This window comes from Serinus canaria, chromosome 5, assembly GCF_022539315.1.
Source record: "Serinus canaria isolate serCan28SL12 chromosome 5, serCan2020, whole genome shotgun sequence".
NCBI lineage: Eukaryota > Metazoa > Chordata > Aves > Passeriformes > Fringillidae > Serinus > Serinus canaria.
Window position 1 is genome coordinate 5,252,104 of NC_066319.1, and position 15,769 is coordinate 5,267,872.

A 15,769-nucleotide genomic window follows, 5' to 3' on the forward strand; every position below is an offset into this window, starting at 1 on the left:
CAGCATCAATACTCACCTTGATGAGATTTTTGGCTCTGTATTTCATCTCTAGAGTGATCTATATGATGAAGGAAGTAAAAGGATAAATTATAATACTCTAAGAACTCAAGTACTTTGCCAAGCACTGTTAATTTTTCTGCTACAGGTAAGCAGTTAATGCATTGCCTCTTAAGTCTTTGAGACAGTTACAGAACAGGAAACTTATAATTACAGGCAAGAATGACCCTGTTGAACTTCTTATCCTTATTGCATTGCTTCTGGTGAGCTATGTACAATGCTGCAGTGAAATATCAGTGACTCCTCAGAAAGAAATGCACGCTTTTCCATCAGCTGCATATACTTAGAGCACCATCTTCAGCTCTGTCATCTGTCAACACAGTGTTCATGCCAAAAAAAAAGGAGAAAATAAGTGGTGTTTCCAGCAATCCAGAAACCTTAGTAACCAGAGTCTCCTGTCTCATCCTGCTTTTTTGACCACAAAATGTTACTTTTTTGGAGACTATGACCTCTGACACAGCAAGGAGAAATGCTTCACTAGTGAGCAAATGTCTACTGAGATGCCACTCCTCAGTTTTTCAGTACAGCAAGAAGGGAGTGTGTTGGAAGTTCCTGAGGAGAAGACTTTGTGCCCCCAAAAAAACCAGTCTCACTCTTGGCTTTGTGGTGTTGGAGAAAGGAGATTTTATGGCTGGAGAATGTCCTGCCTGTCCTCCCCAGGGGAAAGGCAGAGGAAGGCTAGGCTGGGCTTGTGTGTGTGCAGCACCTACTTCCACTCCCAAAATGTTTTTGTCCCTTCCCTTTGCAGTGGGTCTGCCTTGTCCCTGCTGTTATCAGCACTGCCTCACGCTTGCTTTCCTTCTCTGCCTTGTTCAGATACTGCTCTGCTCTTCCCCCAGCTCCCTGCCCGACGGCAACAGCTGAGGCCATAAAACCCCAGCCTCTGGGAGCAGAAAAAGGCACTGAGTTAAGAGCTTGGGATCACACTGGCTTACCAGTTATGCCAAGAGTTACCTTGCAAAGATATTTGTGTTTTATGAAGGCAGCCGTCTTGGGGTGAGCTAATAAAGCAGTGCAGAGGAAGCACTGTGTCATGGCTAGGGTGTCAGCAAAGCCCCTGGTGGGTGTGAGGGAGGCAGCAGAACGTGAGTTTCTGGTGACACAGTATTGTATTTGCAGGGTGCTCTGTGCAGGGAGGAATGATGGATCTCACTCCCTGTGCTCAGAAGGCTGATTTATTATTTGATGATTCTATATTATATTAAAGAATGCTATACTAAACTGTACTAAAGAATACAGAAAGGATACTGACAGAAGGCTAAAAAGATACTAATGAAAACTTGTGACTCTTTCCAGAGCCCCAACACAGCTTGGCCGTGCTTGGCCAAAGAGTGAAAACAACTCACATGAAACCAATGAAACAATCACCTGTGGGTAAACAATCTCCAACCACATTCCAAAGCAGCAAAACACAGGAGAAACAAATGAGACAAGAATAGTTTTCTTTTTCTCTGAGGCTTCTCAGCTTCCCAGGAGGAAATCCTGGGTGAAGGGATTTTCCAGAGAATGGGAATGGTACAAGAGAGGAGAGCGGGCCTGGCTGCCACTCCTTCCCTCAGCGACGTTTTGCTGCCGTGCTCCTTGAGAAGCCACTTGTGATTATTTTGAGAGAAAAGCAAAATTAATACTTTCACTTCTCTGTTAGAGGAATATCTCAGGCAAATATAAAAGTTGGGACAGTAAGTGTTTAGCCATGATTTTAAGTATTTTTTTTTTTAGTGGGCCTCAAATGCTGAGGCACATGCACACCAAGCTGTTCAAGCCTCATGGCAGCACCTCGTGCTGTGTTGGGTGATTGTTCCCCACCTTTCCCGTGGAACTTTTGGATCTCCTGGTCCTTTCTGGACCAGCCTAAACCCTTTGTGTAGCTCTGCATTCCCAAAGTCAGCCCTGGTGAGGAGAATGCTGGGCCTCCCTCGCACCTGTGTGGTGTTTTTAGGGTGCTCCGTGGCAGGAAGGAAATGATGAGTTTCCTCCATGATCTTAGAAGGCTAATTTATTATTTTAAGGTATTATATTAGAAGGCTAATTTATCATTTTAAGGTATTATATTATATTAAAAAATGCTATATTAAAGAATACTAAACTATACTAAAAAATAGAGAACGGATACTTACAGAAGGCTTAACAAGATACTAATGAAAAATGTGACTTATCCAGAGTCCTGACACTGCTGGGCCGGGATTGGTCATTAAATAAAAACAATTCATATGTTGGGTAAACAATCTCCAACCACATTCTAAAGCAGCAGAACACAGGAGAAGCAAATCAGGTAGTTATTGTTTTCATTTTTCTCTGAGGCTTGTCAGGAGAAGAAGTGCTAGCCAGGGAATTTTTCAGAAGGTGTGATGGTGACACACCTGCCGCGGGCTGGCAGAGGCAGGCTCCCTCCTGCTGCCACGCAGCTCCTGGGGCTTTGCCCAGTCCTCACCCAGGGCTCCCAGCTGGGAAAGCGCACCATCACGTCCTCAGCTCCTTCTGGGGCAGTGGGAGTTCATGGCACTCAGCTGCTTGAAAAATTAGATCTTCCGAAAGGCAAAGCATGTAAAATGTTTGTGCTTTACCTCTGTAAAAGAGGGCATGAAACGTACTATAAATGAAGTGTATTCAGAGGGGAAAATAAAAATTTCCTGACTTGTTCTTGGCACCAAACATTTAATCATGACATTTGGTCTTAGAAAATGTACAAACTCTCAACATTGCCAATTCATTTTACCCACAAACCCACAACAGACTGATGTGCATACAAAGGTTATTTATTTTGAGCACAGACAGGGAATGTGAGTATTCCAAATGCTTCCTTATATCTCCCTGTGGGATCTCTTTAATAAGTTGCATAATATTTTTCTGTATTCGAGGATGGTAAGATAGACATGGTGGGTCTCTTCTTTACTTAAAACTGGTTATGTTTTCTTTTTTCTTCTTTGAGGGAAATGCAAGCAGAGAATGAATAGTTTGTGAGCAGTGTTAGACTGAGAAGCATGACTTCAAAGGCCTTTCTAACAATTTATTCTGAAACTATCAGCCAACAGATGACGTTCCAAGTAAAATAACTAATTATGTGGGAAGTTAGGCAAGCATTGATTTAGTTTTTGGTTTCTTGGACGGGCAGATAATTCTTTAATAGCAAGAAAAAGAATACATGACTTAAATTTCTGAACTTGAGTCCAGGTAAACCATCTTCTGGGGACAAGTTTATACATAACCTGTAAGAATATTCTTGGAAAATGTGAAAGGCACTTGGATACTTTCTGTGGACCTTGGCTGACTCTAAGATGCTCCCCATTAGAGATGAAGAACAAGGTTAAAGAAGGATAAAGGGAGTGCCGCAATGAAATATTTTAGTTCTTTGAAACTTGTGTTAATTTAGAATAGCATTGCTCTTGCAGAATGTAAGGGTATTTATCTGGAATATCAGGCGCAGTCTGACAGTAATCATGTTACTAGGAAAAGCCAGTGGGGCTTAGCAGGCCAAACATCATTACTTTATATCATCAGCACATGACAAGGTGAGGCTCCAAACACATAACTTCAGCATTGAACGTGTGGAGACGTGGAGATAAAATTCCTTTCTATGTGCTAGAGCACCAAACCCTCTCTCATTTTGGCAAGAGTGTTAGGAAAAGGGGGGCTCTCTGTGATTACTTGTTTTCTGGTTCCTTTAGTTCTGGTGTAACTTGTGATGATGTTTCTGCTTAGCCTGTTTTGTGCTTTTGCCTGTGGCAAATGATTGTGCCAGTCCTAAATTGCTCTGGGTAAGCTGCACCCTTGGCCCTAACTTGTGCAACAGCAAAAAAAAAACCAAAAAACAAAAAAACAAACCATCAAACCATGTTGACTTTTGGCTGCAGGTTTCATGAATTCTTAAGACCAAAATATCACTTGCTGTTACATAAATTCTGCTCGGGGAAAAAATCTGGACTTTTGGGGTTTGTACATCAGTTATCTAGGACTGAAGAAACAAAAAAATAAAATTAAATCCTCAAGCTCCCAGTGAAGCTGATTCTTCTTGTAGCAGTAGGCTTGAGTTAGCAGGGGTTTTATAAGAGTCTTTGTGAGTGTAAGTAATGACAGCAGGAGTATATTATGTTTGTTTGTAACACTTGGGTATCACTGCTAGCTTTTTGGGCCTGCTTGGCTGGTCACTGTATGCTGGGGTTTTATGTTCCTATTGTATGTGCAATTTGTGGATTTAATTCTATCATGCAGAACCTGCTTTAATATGACCTGTGTTTGTCTTTTCTAGGAATAACATGTGTGGAAGTACTTGCTTTTGTTGATCGCCTGTACCCCAGCACAAGAGCTCCAGCTTAATCATTCTTTGCTCTCAGAACATGGAGGAAAATGATGATGAAAAATACAATCAAGCTGGCCAGGTATTTGAAAACTTTGTACAAGCATCAACCTGCAAAGGCACCATTCAGGCCTTCAATATTCTCACTCGCCAACTTGACTTGGATCCTTTGGACAACAGGAACTTTTACAGCAAACTGAAATCGAGAGTGACCACATGGAAGGCCAAAGCTTTGTGGAACAAGCTTGATAAGAGAGCGAGTCACAAAGAGTATAAACGTGGGAAGTCTTGTATGAACACTAAGGTAAGTGGAATTCACTTCTGGATTTCATAGCTTGGGAATTTTTAAACTTGTTTTTCTGCTGAAGCAAGGTTTCTACCATCACACACAGTGTGTCTGTTCAGTAACCCTTCCTTCAATATGCTGAAATTGGTTATTGACTGTTTTGGAGAAATTTTAAGGTGTTTTTCTTCTGAAAGTTCAGTGGAAACTCACAATATATAAGAGTGAGTCTTAAAGCTCCTGTTTTCCAGTCTGTCTCAGACTTTGTCCTTTTTATACCTCATCTCCAAACAGGTGTCAGATGCAAACTTTTGTAGAAACAGGCTGCATTCATTACAGACTCTCAAGAACTACTTGCTTTATTGAAATGGGTTTGCAAGGTACAAATTGTAACATATTCAGGCTCCTCAGCTTTGTGTGTGCTGTGTGAGACCAGGGCTGGCCAAATGTGTTTCAGCAGCAGTTCCCAAGCTGCTCTCTGAAGGTGCTGCTTGGAGATCTGGGGATCTCTCTCTGTCACCTTGCATTGGCTCCCGTTGCTGTACAACAGCAAAAGACAATCCTGCTCTATTTCTGGATTGAAGCCCTTTCCTGGTAGTGCTTTTTCACAGGCAGAATGTGGGTAATTGCTCTGTGGTGGTTACTGAGGGCGATGCTCTGCTTGGCTGTGGAGAGGACAGGAAATGATCTTTTCACAGAGCATGCACTACTTTGATAGAGTGCACCACTGAGCACTCTAAATCTTGCTGATGTAAATCTTGCTGACAAAGCTGTACAAAGTACTCCTGCCAGTTGTTTCATCTGGCTGTCACAGAATATTTCTACTAGCTTTATCCCAAGAGCAGCTCATTCATTTACTGCCAAGTGGTGGCTGAATGTTGCCCCAAGAAGGGTAACTTTTAAGAAGCTACTTGACAATATACTGGTAGAACCAAGAGGAGGGGCCTGCTGGGGTATAACAAGACCCCAAAATGTGAAGGGTTTTTTAATTAAAGCTATCACTGGAGTGTTCTTTCATGGACTCAGTAGACTGGTAGTGTTGAAAGTCTCTTTCTTCTGGTTTGCCTCATTGACTGAAGTTTCTCAAAAGCATGAGTGAGAAGAACACCAAGTTGCCTTCAGTACACAGGGAGTCCTCTGGTTTTATTCACTTTTCATAAGCTCTCAATGATTATTGATGTTGTTTAAGGTCATAAGGGTCCTTAATATAGTTTTTTTCAGTAAAGGAGTGTCATCACAGCTATTTGCACTGTGTTCCTGGCAGGCTCTGTTTTTCTCCTCTCCTTTTTCCCTTCATTTCCCTTTTGATCTGTGCTTCCTTCCTCCCTTTTTGTTCTTTGGAAAAGTCTTTGAACATATGTCATGGAGCATCTTTGTGATGAAAACAGACAGGAAAGGGAAAGAACGAGAGAGTGTCTGATGATTAACAAGTTATAGGAAATATTCCACATGCACCTCACCGTACACATACAGCCCCAAGTCCAAATTTATCTGGTGGTAAGTTTGAGGAAGTGTTTGCAACACAAAAAAGCATGTTTAAGACCCATGTGGAATGTAAAAATTAAGTCTTCTCTAAAATGGTTGCATTGCAAAGCCAAGGCTTTGTTCTGTAAACTTCCTAAGCAAAGCAATTAGTATTTATTTTGTGAGAAGACTCATGGAAATGGGTTGGTGCATAAAATATATAGGCTGTGTAAAGCTTTGCAATGTTGCCAAGGGGGAAGCCAATCAACACCTTCCCCAGTGTTGAAAGTATGGTATTACTGCCCCTTGAGATGAAAGATTTATTTTTAGTGGCATGGTGTAAGTATTTGCAGAAATTAATGGCCATTTCTATGATGCACACAGGACCAACTTGCAAATGGCTGTAGAATGTCTGCATGTCAAGAGCGTGGGTACAGATATTCTGTGAAATGCTTGGGGATGTTCATCATGAGCCTGGCCCATGCCCAGAGCTGCACTTGAGTGTGTCATCACTGATTTCACGAGAGAAACATGAATCTTCAGATGGCTGGCAATGAGAGCAGCAGCCACAGTCAGGAGGGGATATCTACCAAACATTCCTGGGGTGTGAATCACAGGCTGTGCAGAGCCTATCTGTGCCTGGCCCTGCAGGAGGGGAGGCTGCTGTGCTGGGAGGGAAGCATGGACCCTGAGTGTTGTAGTGGTGAGCTCTGACAGCCCCACTCACAGCTAAGGGGTTCTCAGAAATGCTGCCAGCCCAGCCAGTGCAGACAGGTGAGGCTGCAGCATGCACAGCACCCTTCCCTCCAGTGCAAATGGTGATTTGAGCTTTGTGTCCTATTCTGTGCTCTTGTCAGTGGTGGAACAGGAGCTCCCAGCTGCACCCTGGCCAGTGCAAATGGTGATTTGAGCTTTGTGTCCTATTCTGTGCTTTTGTCAGTGGTGGAACTGGAGCTCCCAGCTGCACCCTGGCCAGTGCAAATGGGGATTTGAGCTTTGTGTCCTATTCTGTGCTGTTTGCAGTGGTGGAACAGGAGCTCCCAGCTGCACCCTGGCAGCTCTGCCCAGCCCTCACTCCAAGGGGGTGCCAGGGACTGCAAGAGCAGATCTGCCCAAAGTAAAAACCCTGCTTTAACAAGCAGGATCACAACCTGGGCAATGAGCTAAGTGGATTTTTGCAGTTGCAGCTTTGTAAACAGAGCCAAGGTTGCTAGTAGGCATCATTTTATAAAATACATGACTTCAAGGCTTTAGGTGAGGTTGTGGCATTGAATGCTGTAGATGAGCCTGCAGCTCATGGTTCTTAGATACGGCTTTGCAATCTTCCCAATCTTGGAGGAGATAGAGAAGATGCATTTGGGTTCTAAATGACTCATAGGAGGTTTGTTGGGGTTTTTTTGGTTGGTTTTTGTTTGGTTTTAGGTTTGTTTGTTTGTTTTTGTTTTTTGGGTTTTTTTTAAGCAAAATGAAAATCTGCCGCCTCATCCCAAAACTGCTGGGTTGTCGTTTTGGTTTGTTTGTTTGTTGGTTTTTTTTTTTTGCATGGTATTCAGGAGCTGAATGCTGTACTTGTTGATTTTTGTGCTTGTAAACTCTTCAGCCACACTTGAGTTACTCATGCTTACAAGTTTTATACATACAGAATTCTGCACTCCAGCTAAATAACAATAACCCTGTGTCTTAACTGCTCTCCAAGAACATTGCCAAATATGGCTTTCAAAGGTTCTACAATGATACAGTTTTAAGCTGGATGAATAAAACTGGCTGAGCAATTTTTGAGAAGTTCAGATCCACTGCTATTTCAGAACTGTCTTACTGGGAGCATTATTTTCCCTGAATTCTTTGTAGTAAAACAAAGCAAAACAACCTGCCCCAAAATAAAGCCAGAGTGCTGTAGAAAGACATGAACAGAACTGGGGCAGAAATGAACTTCCTGAAACTGTAGGAGTCTGCCTGTATGAGTGTTAAATCTTCACAAAACATAAACTTCCTTCAGTCTTGAACTTCTAAGTTGGGAATGAGTCCTGCTCAAAATTTGTTTCTGGAGCTGGCACCTGCTTAGTTCACCAGCATTACAGAGAAACAAAAGTTTGTACTAACCAGGCAAAACTGTAGATAGCACACTGTGGTTTTTTGCAAATATGTGCAGAAAAAGCACAATTTTTTTATGCTGACAAAATTTCTCTCTGGTTTTCATCTTCTGCTGATTAATGCAGAGGAGCATGGTTGGACTCTGAAGTGATTATTTGTTTCTTCAGGGCATGAAGCTGGACAATCGAAGAACATTAAAAGTTTATTGCATGTTGTTCCCCATGTTAGCAGTTTGAAAATATCAGTCTAAATTTTTTTAACGTGCAGAACATCATGCAATAATGAACAGGAATATACCCAGCCAGTGTTAGAATATTCATTAGCCAGTGTTAGTATATTCATTAGCCTTTTTAAGACATCTGTGAATGTTGCCTGTCTGTATGGAGCAGATCCATTACTTGCATTTGATTTACATTTACTTTCAGTTTACCTGAGTAAATGACAGGAATATGTGCATGCACATGTAAATGAGGCTCCCTCTGATGTTTGAGATAGGTGTGAATATGTATCAGGGGGTAGCAGCTGGCTCATGCTGTGCACCCAAAATTCAGGCTCTCCCATGCTTCAGGGGAGCAGAAATTTCTGCACATGGAAACATCCCAGGCTAACTCTGAGAGGGGGTGTTTGTTCTCTGAAGCATGCAAATGTGGTGCCTTCCCCTTCAAAGGTGCATGCTGTTTTTGCAAAATACATGCTTACACTTGAGAACTAAGAAAACTTTGCTTGAAGTGCCACTGTGCAATTATCAGCTGCCTTGGTGGACTCTGCCATTTCTCTCTGAATGTTTGAGTTTTGGGACAAGTTCCTGGGTGCAGCTTTGGTCTTCTGAGCATTGTCTGTATTTTGGACCCCACCTTGGGCACAGTTCCTGGGCAGGAGACTTGTACAGTCTGAGCTGCTGTTTTGAGACTAAAAGCATAAAGCAAGGAAATAAAATTAAGCTAGGAAATTTTGAAAGCTGTGCATTTAAAACCATACATATGTGCATTTGTATAAAACCCTAAAAAACAAATTCAATGATCTTAAAGTCTATTGTAGAATCATTTAGGTTGGAAAAGGCCTCTAAGACTGAGTCCAGCTGCTTGAGCCATCACCACTGTGTTCACCACTAAATGTGGTCCTCAGATCCCTCTTTTCTACTCATTCCTTAACTCAGCCTTTCAAATCTTGTTTTTCAGTATATGAGGTTTCCTTCAAAAACTCCTGTTGGGAGACTTATTGCAAGAGAATGACTGTAAAATTGTTTTTGACTATGTTTCCATGTTTCCATGAGGATGGAGTGGCTCTCTGTGGTACTGTCCTGTGCTGTCAGTCTGAGCAGGACTCGGTGCCATCTGTGTCCCTGCTGCAGAGAGGGCTCCACGGTGCTGCTGTATCCAGCACAGCAGTACAGAGAGCCTGTGGCTTTGGGGGAGCTGGGCCAGGCTCTGAGTCAGCAGAGAGGAGCCCTGGTCAGAGCTGGGCTTGGAGGTTTTCTGACTGACCCCGAGCCACGTCTCCCTGTTCTAACCACACTGCTGTACCTGTGAGCAATAAAATGGGGCGTGGTCTTTATCTGCAAACCCCTTCCACTCCTTTTCACATTGTCTCCATTTCTGAAGGCTGCCAGATGAAGGCCTTGGGAGTTAACAAACCTACTTTGCTGGTGCTGCCCTTCCCAGAGAGCTGAGAAAGGGAAAGGAGCTCCTGGTGTCGCCGGTGCTGCCACGTTCCATAGCCATAGGCAGGAGAGGGTGCCAGGTCTCTGCTTGTTGTTGGGTACAAAGTGCCTTCCTTCCAGTCCCCAGCTGTTTACAAACATCCCATTCTGCAGCCTTGCCCACGTCTTCCTCTTCCCACCTTCCTCTGTCCTGCTAAACAAATCCTTGTCTCTTAATTAAGCAAATCATCCAGCGTGTATGAACCTGCAGGTGAAGTGGCCACATTTCCTGCCCAGGTGCTGGCATTTGTTGATCCTTCAGAGGCAGTGGGGATTTTCAGCCAGGTTCTCCAGTGCTGTACATACCAGTATAGAAGCCAGTGAGTTTGAGTGTTCAACTGACCTGACTGATTGTATCCCTCAAGACAAACATTTGGTTTTTAATTGAGTAATTGAATTGTAAGATGAAAGAAGGCAAAGCCAGTTATGCTCCAACGGAAAAAAATATCCATATTATTATGAAAACTTTAACCTCTTTACTCTTATAAAGAGTAAATACCCATCCCTTTTGCCAGATTTACTCATTTCTTCAAAATAATTATTGGAATGGGGAGATTTCCAAACCTGATAATCAGGGTTTATAATGAACACACCAAACTTGTTGCAGATATATTAGATAGTGTTGCTAGCTTGCTTATTTTAATAAAAAAGCATTCCTGTGAAGTCCACAAAACTTGAACTAGTCAGCCAGAGGATGACTGCCAAGTTAGGAAGCTGAGTGAATGAAAGGTTGTGGCTTTTTACAAAGAGGCATTCAGCTGCTTTGTGTGTGTGTGTGTTTTCTTTAAAAAACAAACAAACAGTGCTTGTATGGTAGAATCTAGAAACTCTCCAGGTTTTTGGGAATATTGAAGGCCACGTGTTCTACTGACATTTTAAGTGGCACCTAGGTGTGTTTGGTGTACTTCAAAGACAAGCTGTTCATCTTGATATTGGTGCTTCTTTGCTTTTGCCTTTTAGGACAGGGATTCTAAAGCCTTGCACCAGGTTTCCATTGTAGAATTATTTTTAAGGATTTCAATAAGCAGCTTCTATTTCAAAGCTCTGGAAGACATGGGGACCAGTGAGGATGAGTGGCAAGGAAGGTTTGCTTGAGAAGAGTGGAGAAGCAGTGAATCACCTATGAACACGCAGTTGTTAACACTGCATTCACAGTCCTTTCTCAAGGATTTTTAGAGAGGGCATAGGGAGAAGCTGGGGTGATGACAGGACACACAGCAGACAGTTCTTTGAAAACAAAACAAAGTATTTGACTCTTTGTGATGTGAGATTGGGCCAAATTACATCAGCAAAAGCAAATGTTTGGCATGTGATTTGGTAATGAAATCACTTTATTTTCATTATCCTGGAGACACTTCCACAAACACACAGTTTTTTCAGCTTTATCAGCTATGAAAAGCAATGAAGCCTGGCCAAAGCAGAGCAATCAGACAGGCTAGATAAGACATTTTAGGCATGTGGAATTTAATTTTTTTTTGGCTTGGAAGGTAACAGTAGCTTTACATCTGTATTTTGACAGAACTGCGCTGTTTCTCTGTGCCTCACGTAATGGCTTTGCAAGTAATCGAGAGAAGGAAGCTGTCCCACCCTGACCTGGTTTCCTAGCTGTTTTATGAAGATTCCCACAGGGAGTGACACGCAGTTACTTTCACACAAACCACCACTATTGTCACCACAAGTGGCTTAATGAGGTCTGAATGAAACAAAAGGTTACCACGGGGTGTGTTCCCATGACCCTGGCTCTGCAGGGCTTTGGGGTTGGGTTCTTTGAAGCACCAGGGCTGTGTCCATCCACCAGGAAGGCTGGTGTGGGGGCAAGGGCAGCTCCAGGGCAGGATGCTTTGCTGGGTCGGGTCTTTCTCCTGCCTTCCAGGAGAGCCATGTGGCTGTAAAGGGGATGGTGCCAAAGGTGGCCCTTAGGGGTTTGTTATTAGCCACGCTTCCAGCTTCGCTCTGGTAATGTTTGTGTACTGATAAGTGAGGAAATACAGAACTTTTGCTACCAAGAAGTGATTAAACACTTGCTGCTAAACCCCAGATTTCAGACAATAAGGCAATTTCCTGTCTCCTGCAGCTGAGGTCCTTCCCGAGGCTCCCATGTCTGCCCTGAGAACAGGGGGTTTGGGGATGTGGTTGCTCTCTTTCTGCTGACAAACAAAATTCTGCATTATCTGCTGTTTAGGCCTCAGTGCAGACAGCTTTGAATATTCTTTTCATAGTATGCAAAATATCACAGTTCTAAGATGCTGTGCAAGACGAGAAAATGTAAAATATATTAGTAGAATATTGTTTTTGTAAGCAAACAAGACAATTTCTATTTGTGTTTTCTCTCTAAAAAGCCATAATATTGATGGCATTCATGGTGAAAAAAGAAGCTTAACTGGTGAAAAGAAAAAGTAGAAATTCCCTTTTAATGCCCTTGGTTTAATTTGCTTTATTTTCTCTGCTACACTGTTTAGAGGGGGATATTTTTTGTCAGATGGTTCTTGAAATTTCCACATTCCCTAACAAGTCTGCCCTTACATAATTTGTTTCTACAAGCAACCAGGTTTCTGCAAACAGTTTGCGTCTCAGGTCTCTGGGATATTTGTGTCTTAACCTGGGATCAACAGGGTAAAATTGCTAGAAGCTACTTGGAGATTATGAACCTTCCAGTAGAAGAGTGTAGCACTCCAAGAAAATTGGGAATATGCTGCAGAAAATTGTCTGGTGCCTATGAGGACCCACACATCCAGCCACCTCCTTAGTGCAGATGAAACCCCAGCTAAAATACTCTGGCAGATAAAGTGGAGCAAGTCCAGAGCAGAGCAGCAGGAATGGTCAGAGCTCTGCAGGATGTGACCAGCAGAAGATGTAAGGCTTCAACACCTTCACCTCATCCGTGCTAGGGAAGGGCCAAGGGGAGCCCCACGGGAGTGCTTGGAGTGCCCAGCCACACAGAACTGCTCTGGCATTTCTCCTTCTGTCTCTTGGCATCTTGCTGATGCTGACAGATCAAGCTCTGACTGCCTTCTCAAAGTTTGCCTTTTGCCCTGGCTGTTTGCTGCTCCTGAAGAGCAACTCGTGTTTTTCCAAGGGCACACTGCTGCTAGTTGACAAACCAGCCAAGAGACACCACCTGACTTGTCTTGCACCACTCTCTGGATTTGTTCATCTGCCTGAGATGCTGCCTGAGCAGAAACCCTGTGGTTCTGCCACGCTGGGAGTTTGCCTTGTGCTGTTTCCTTCTCCTGCCCCTTTGAAAGGTTTATGAGAGCAGCTCTGAAAGGACCTGTGCAACAGCAAGTGCTCCTTCCTCCTGCCCCTGTCCTGCCTGCACTCTGCCTGCCATGCTTGCAGGATTTACAACTCAGATAAAACAACTGCTCCGGGGGAAATTGCAGCTCGGATCAGAAGACATTGCAGGAGATGGCAGCGAGCTTCCTGCCCAGGACTCCACACCCAGAGCAGTCAGCACAAGTTATGCAGATCAGCAGGCACTTGGTGGAAGGCACAGACATTTCTCTCGGGTTTCTTCTCCTCTCTTTCTCTCTTACTTGTGCTTTAGCAAGGTAGGAAGCAGTGGGGTAGGGTAGGGAGCCCTTGGTGGCTGGTGGGGCTGCTGCCATGGTTCTGTATCCCTGCCTGCCTGCAGGCACCTGGGCTCAGAAGTCAGCCCAGATACAGCCCTGATGGTGGCAGAACAAGTGTGGCCGGTGCCTCCATCTGCATTTCACCCAGCCTGGAATGTGAAAACAGACTCGTTAATAGGTGTAAATAAACACTGGTCTTCTGTGTATGTTTATCTCCCTTCTGTTGTGTCGGATGTTGGTGTAAAAGAGCTGTTGCACCTCGTGATGTGCAATTTGCTGCCAAAGTTTGTTTCCAGCTCTCTGCCCCTCTTTTTGAAGCATGCTTATTTTTCTATTTTTTCACCATTTTATATTTATTTTTTGGAACTCTTTCCCTGAGTAATAAGGGTTATTTTGTACCACCCTTGTTTTCAGCAAAAAAGGTTTTGGAAATAAGAGCTAGAAGTGCTGAAATTTAACTTCCACTGTGTGATGTGCTGCCAGCAGCCTGGTTTGTGGGTTCTGTGAGTGCTGTTAACTTTCCCTGCTATCAGAAGCCTTCTTAAAAATGTGCTAAAGGTAAATATTTTTAATTCTGCTTGTTTGAACAATTCAAGTCTGTCTTGCTTGCTGGCACTTTTGGATGCTGTGTAACTAAGAAGTGCTGGTTGGTAATTCCTAGTGTTCTCAAATTGTAAGAAAAAGTGTCAAAAGTAAAGGCATTGTCTACCTATGGTAAACTGGTTTGTGCAAGTGACCAGGTAAACCAGAAAAAAAATCACATCATCACTCTTTTTGGAGCTGCATTTAGATTTACTAGTTAAATGTCTGCGAGTGTCAGCAGTGGAAATGCAGTGGCTTTGAAGGCTGCATGATGAGCTGGAAAAAAGAAAAGGACCTCAAGAGCCCAGAGCTGTTGTCTTCTGGTACTGTATTGCACTTGGAGCTCATCTATTGCTGATGTACACTGCTATACATTCTGCTTAGGAGAGTTAAGAATGATAGGATTAAATGATTAAGATCTTTAAAAATAAATAACATTAAAAAATCTGGATTCTGACTCAGACCTGATGTCTCTATCTATATGAGCTCATTTACTCAGGACTGGCTTCTAAAAACCATGTCTTAAGTGGGTGTTGGTTAGCAAGTCACCTAAGAGAAAAGGGAATTTTAGAGTGTATTTTAAAATATTCTGTGAGATACTCCCAAAGTAAGTTAATACCCCACTTAGTTGAAAAGCCAGTTTCCAAGTGGAAGCTCAGCTCGTTCGTTAGGTTGTTGTGGTGTTTGGTTCAAAGTTTCTCTGTAGATGGGCCAGCCTGGAGCAGCAGGGGGGTATTTTTAAAGCATGTTACCAAGCTCTTGCTGTGATCGAGCCATGGTTGTTGACCAACCTGCCTGCATGCTTGAGATGCCATAGAGCATGAGAAATCCTTTCCTCCTTTGCTGGTGCCCAGCAAAGCCCCTGCCCCTGGAAAGCATGGAGGGCATTAACCATTTCATTTTCTCCCTGTGCCTGCTCCCAGAGCTCCCCAGATTCCTGCCTTGGTCTCTGCTATGCTCAGAGGTGAGGCTCTTGAAGCCTTCATGCCTTTATCTCTCTCCATCAGCTTTTGTTTCTGGGTGAATTCTTTGTTCTGTGGTTTTGTTTAGGGCTCTTTGTGCTAAGTTTTTAGTGTAGCCTCAGAGCATTATCTCAGAGTGACAGGCCAGGTACTTACATGCTGCCAGCCATGTTCATGGCTGGGATAGTCAGGCAGCATTCTTTCTGCAGGGTTTATCTTGTTTTCATTTTGATTGTTTAAGCAGCTGGCCAAAAAAAGGAAAGAAAGCAATCTCTTCTGGGTTTTGGGTGTGGGCTTGTTCTTTTTTTTTCTTCCCTGTGTTTTGATTACAATGAAAGGCAGGTAAGAAAACAGCAAACACACTTAATTCCAAAGGGTGTTGGAGGGCTTATTTTGTGCTTTATTTGAGGAGATTTTTGGATTAAAGCACTTGCCAGGTTTCTGGTGGATATGTTTACTGAAATGAGTGTAACATTTTTTTGTTAGTAATGTCTAGGTTTTTTGGATAACTAACTGGTGCAGGGCAACAGAAAGTTTCCAGGCATACTTTGCTGTATTATGACTGTCAATTGCAATTTTTTCAAGAAGTATTTTTGCATATTGTTCTAAAAGATCTGAGATCAGATTTAAATACAACAAATGCCACCTGAGAGAGTTCTTCAGAAAAGCTCCAAAGTCCTGACAGCTCTGATGCATCATGGAAGGCACTCTTGAATTCCTCACACCCTGAGTGCACACAGCCCCTCTTTAATGTGTGGCATAGCA

The 15,769-nt window shown here is 43.1% G+C and overlaps 1 protein-coding gene across 5 annotated transcripts in view; it reads left to right on the forward strand.

Annotated features, from left to right (window-relative positions):
* The window catches only part of MICAL2 (microtubule associated monooxygenase, calponin and LIM domain containing 2), a 121,215-nt gene that overhangs the window by 20,186 nt on the left and 85,260 nt on the right, over positions 1 to 15,769 (forward strand). For 4 of the 5 annotated variants that reach the window (XM_030240092.2, XM_050974788.1, XM_050974790.1 and 1 more), the window contains one exon: positions 4,304 to 4,655. In XM_030240092.2, the coding sequence (XP_030095952.2) occupies positions 4,392 to 4,655 (264 nt within the window). In that variant the 5' untranslated portion in view covers positions 4,304 to 4,391. The remainder of the gene's footprint in view (positions 1 to 4,303; positions 4,656 to 15,769) is intronic. The other variant, XM_030240094.2, reaches the window with a different exon arrangement.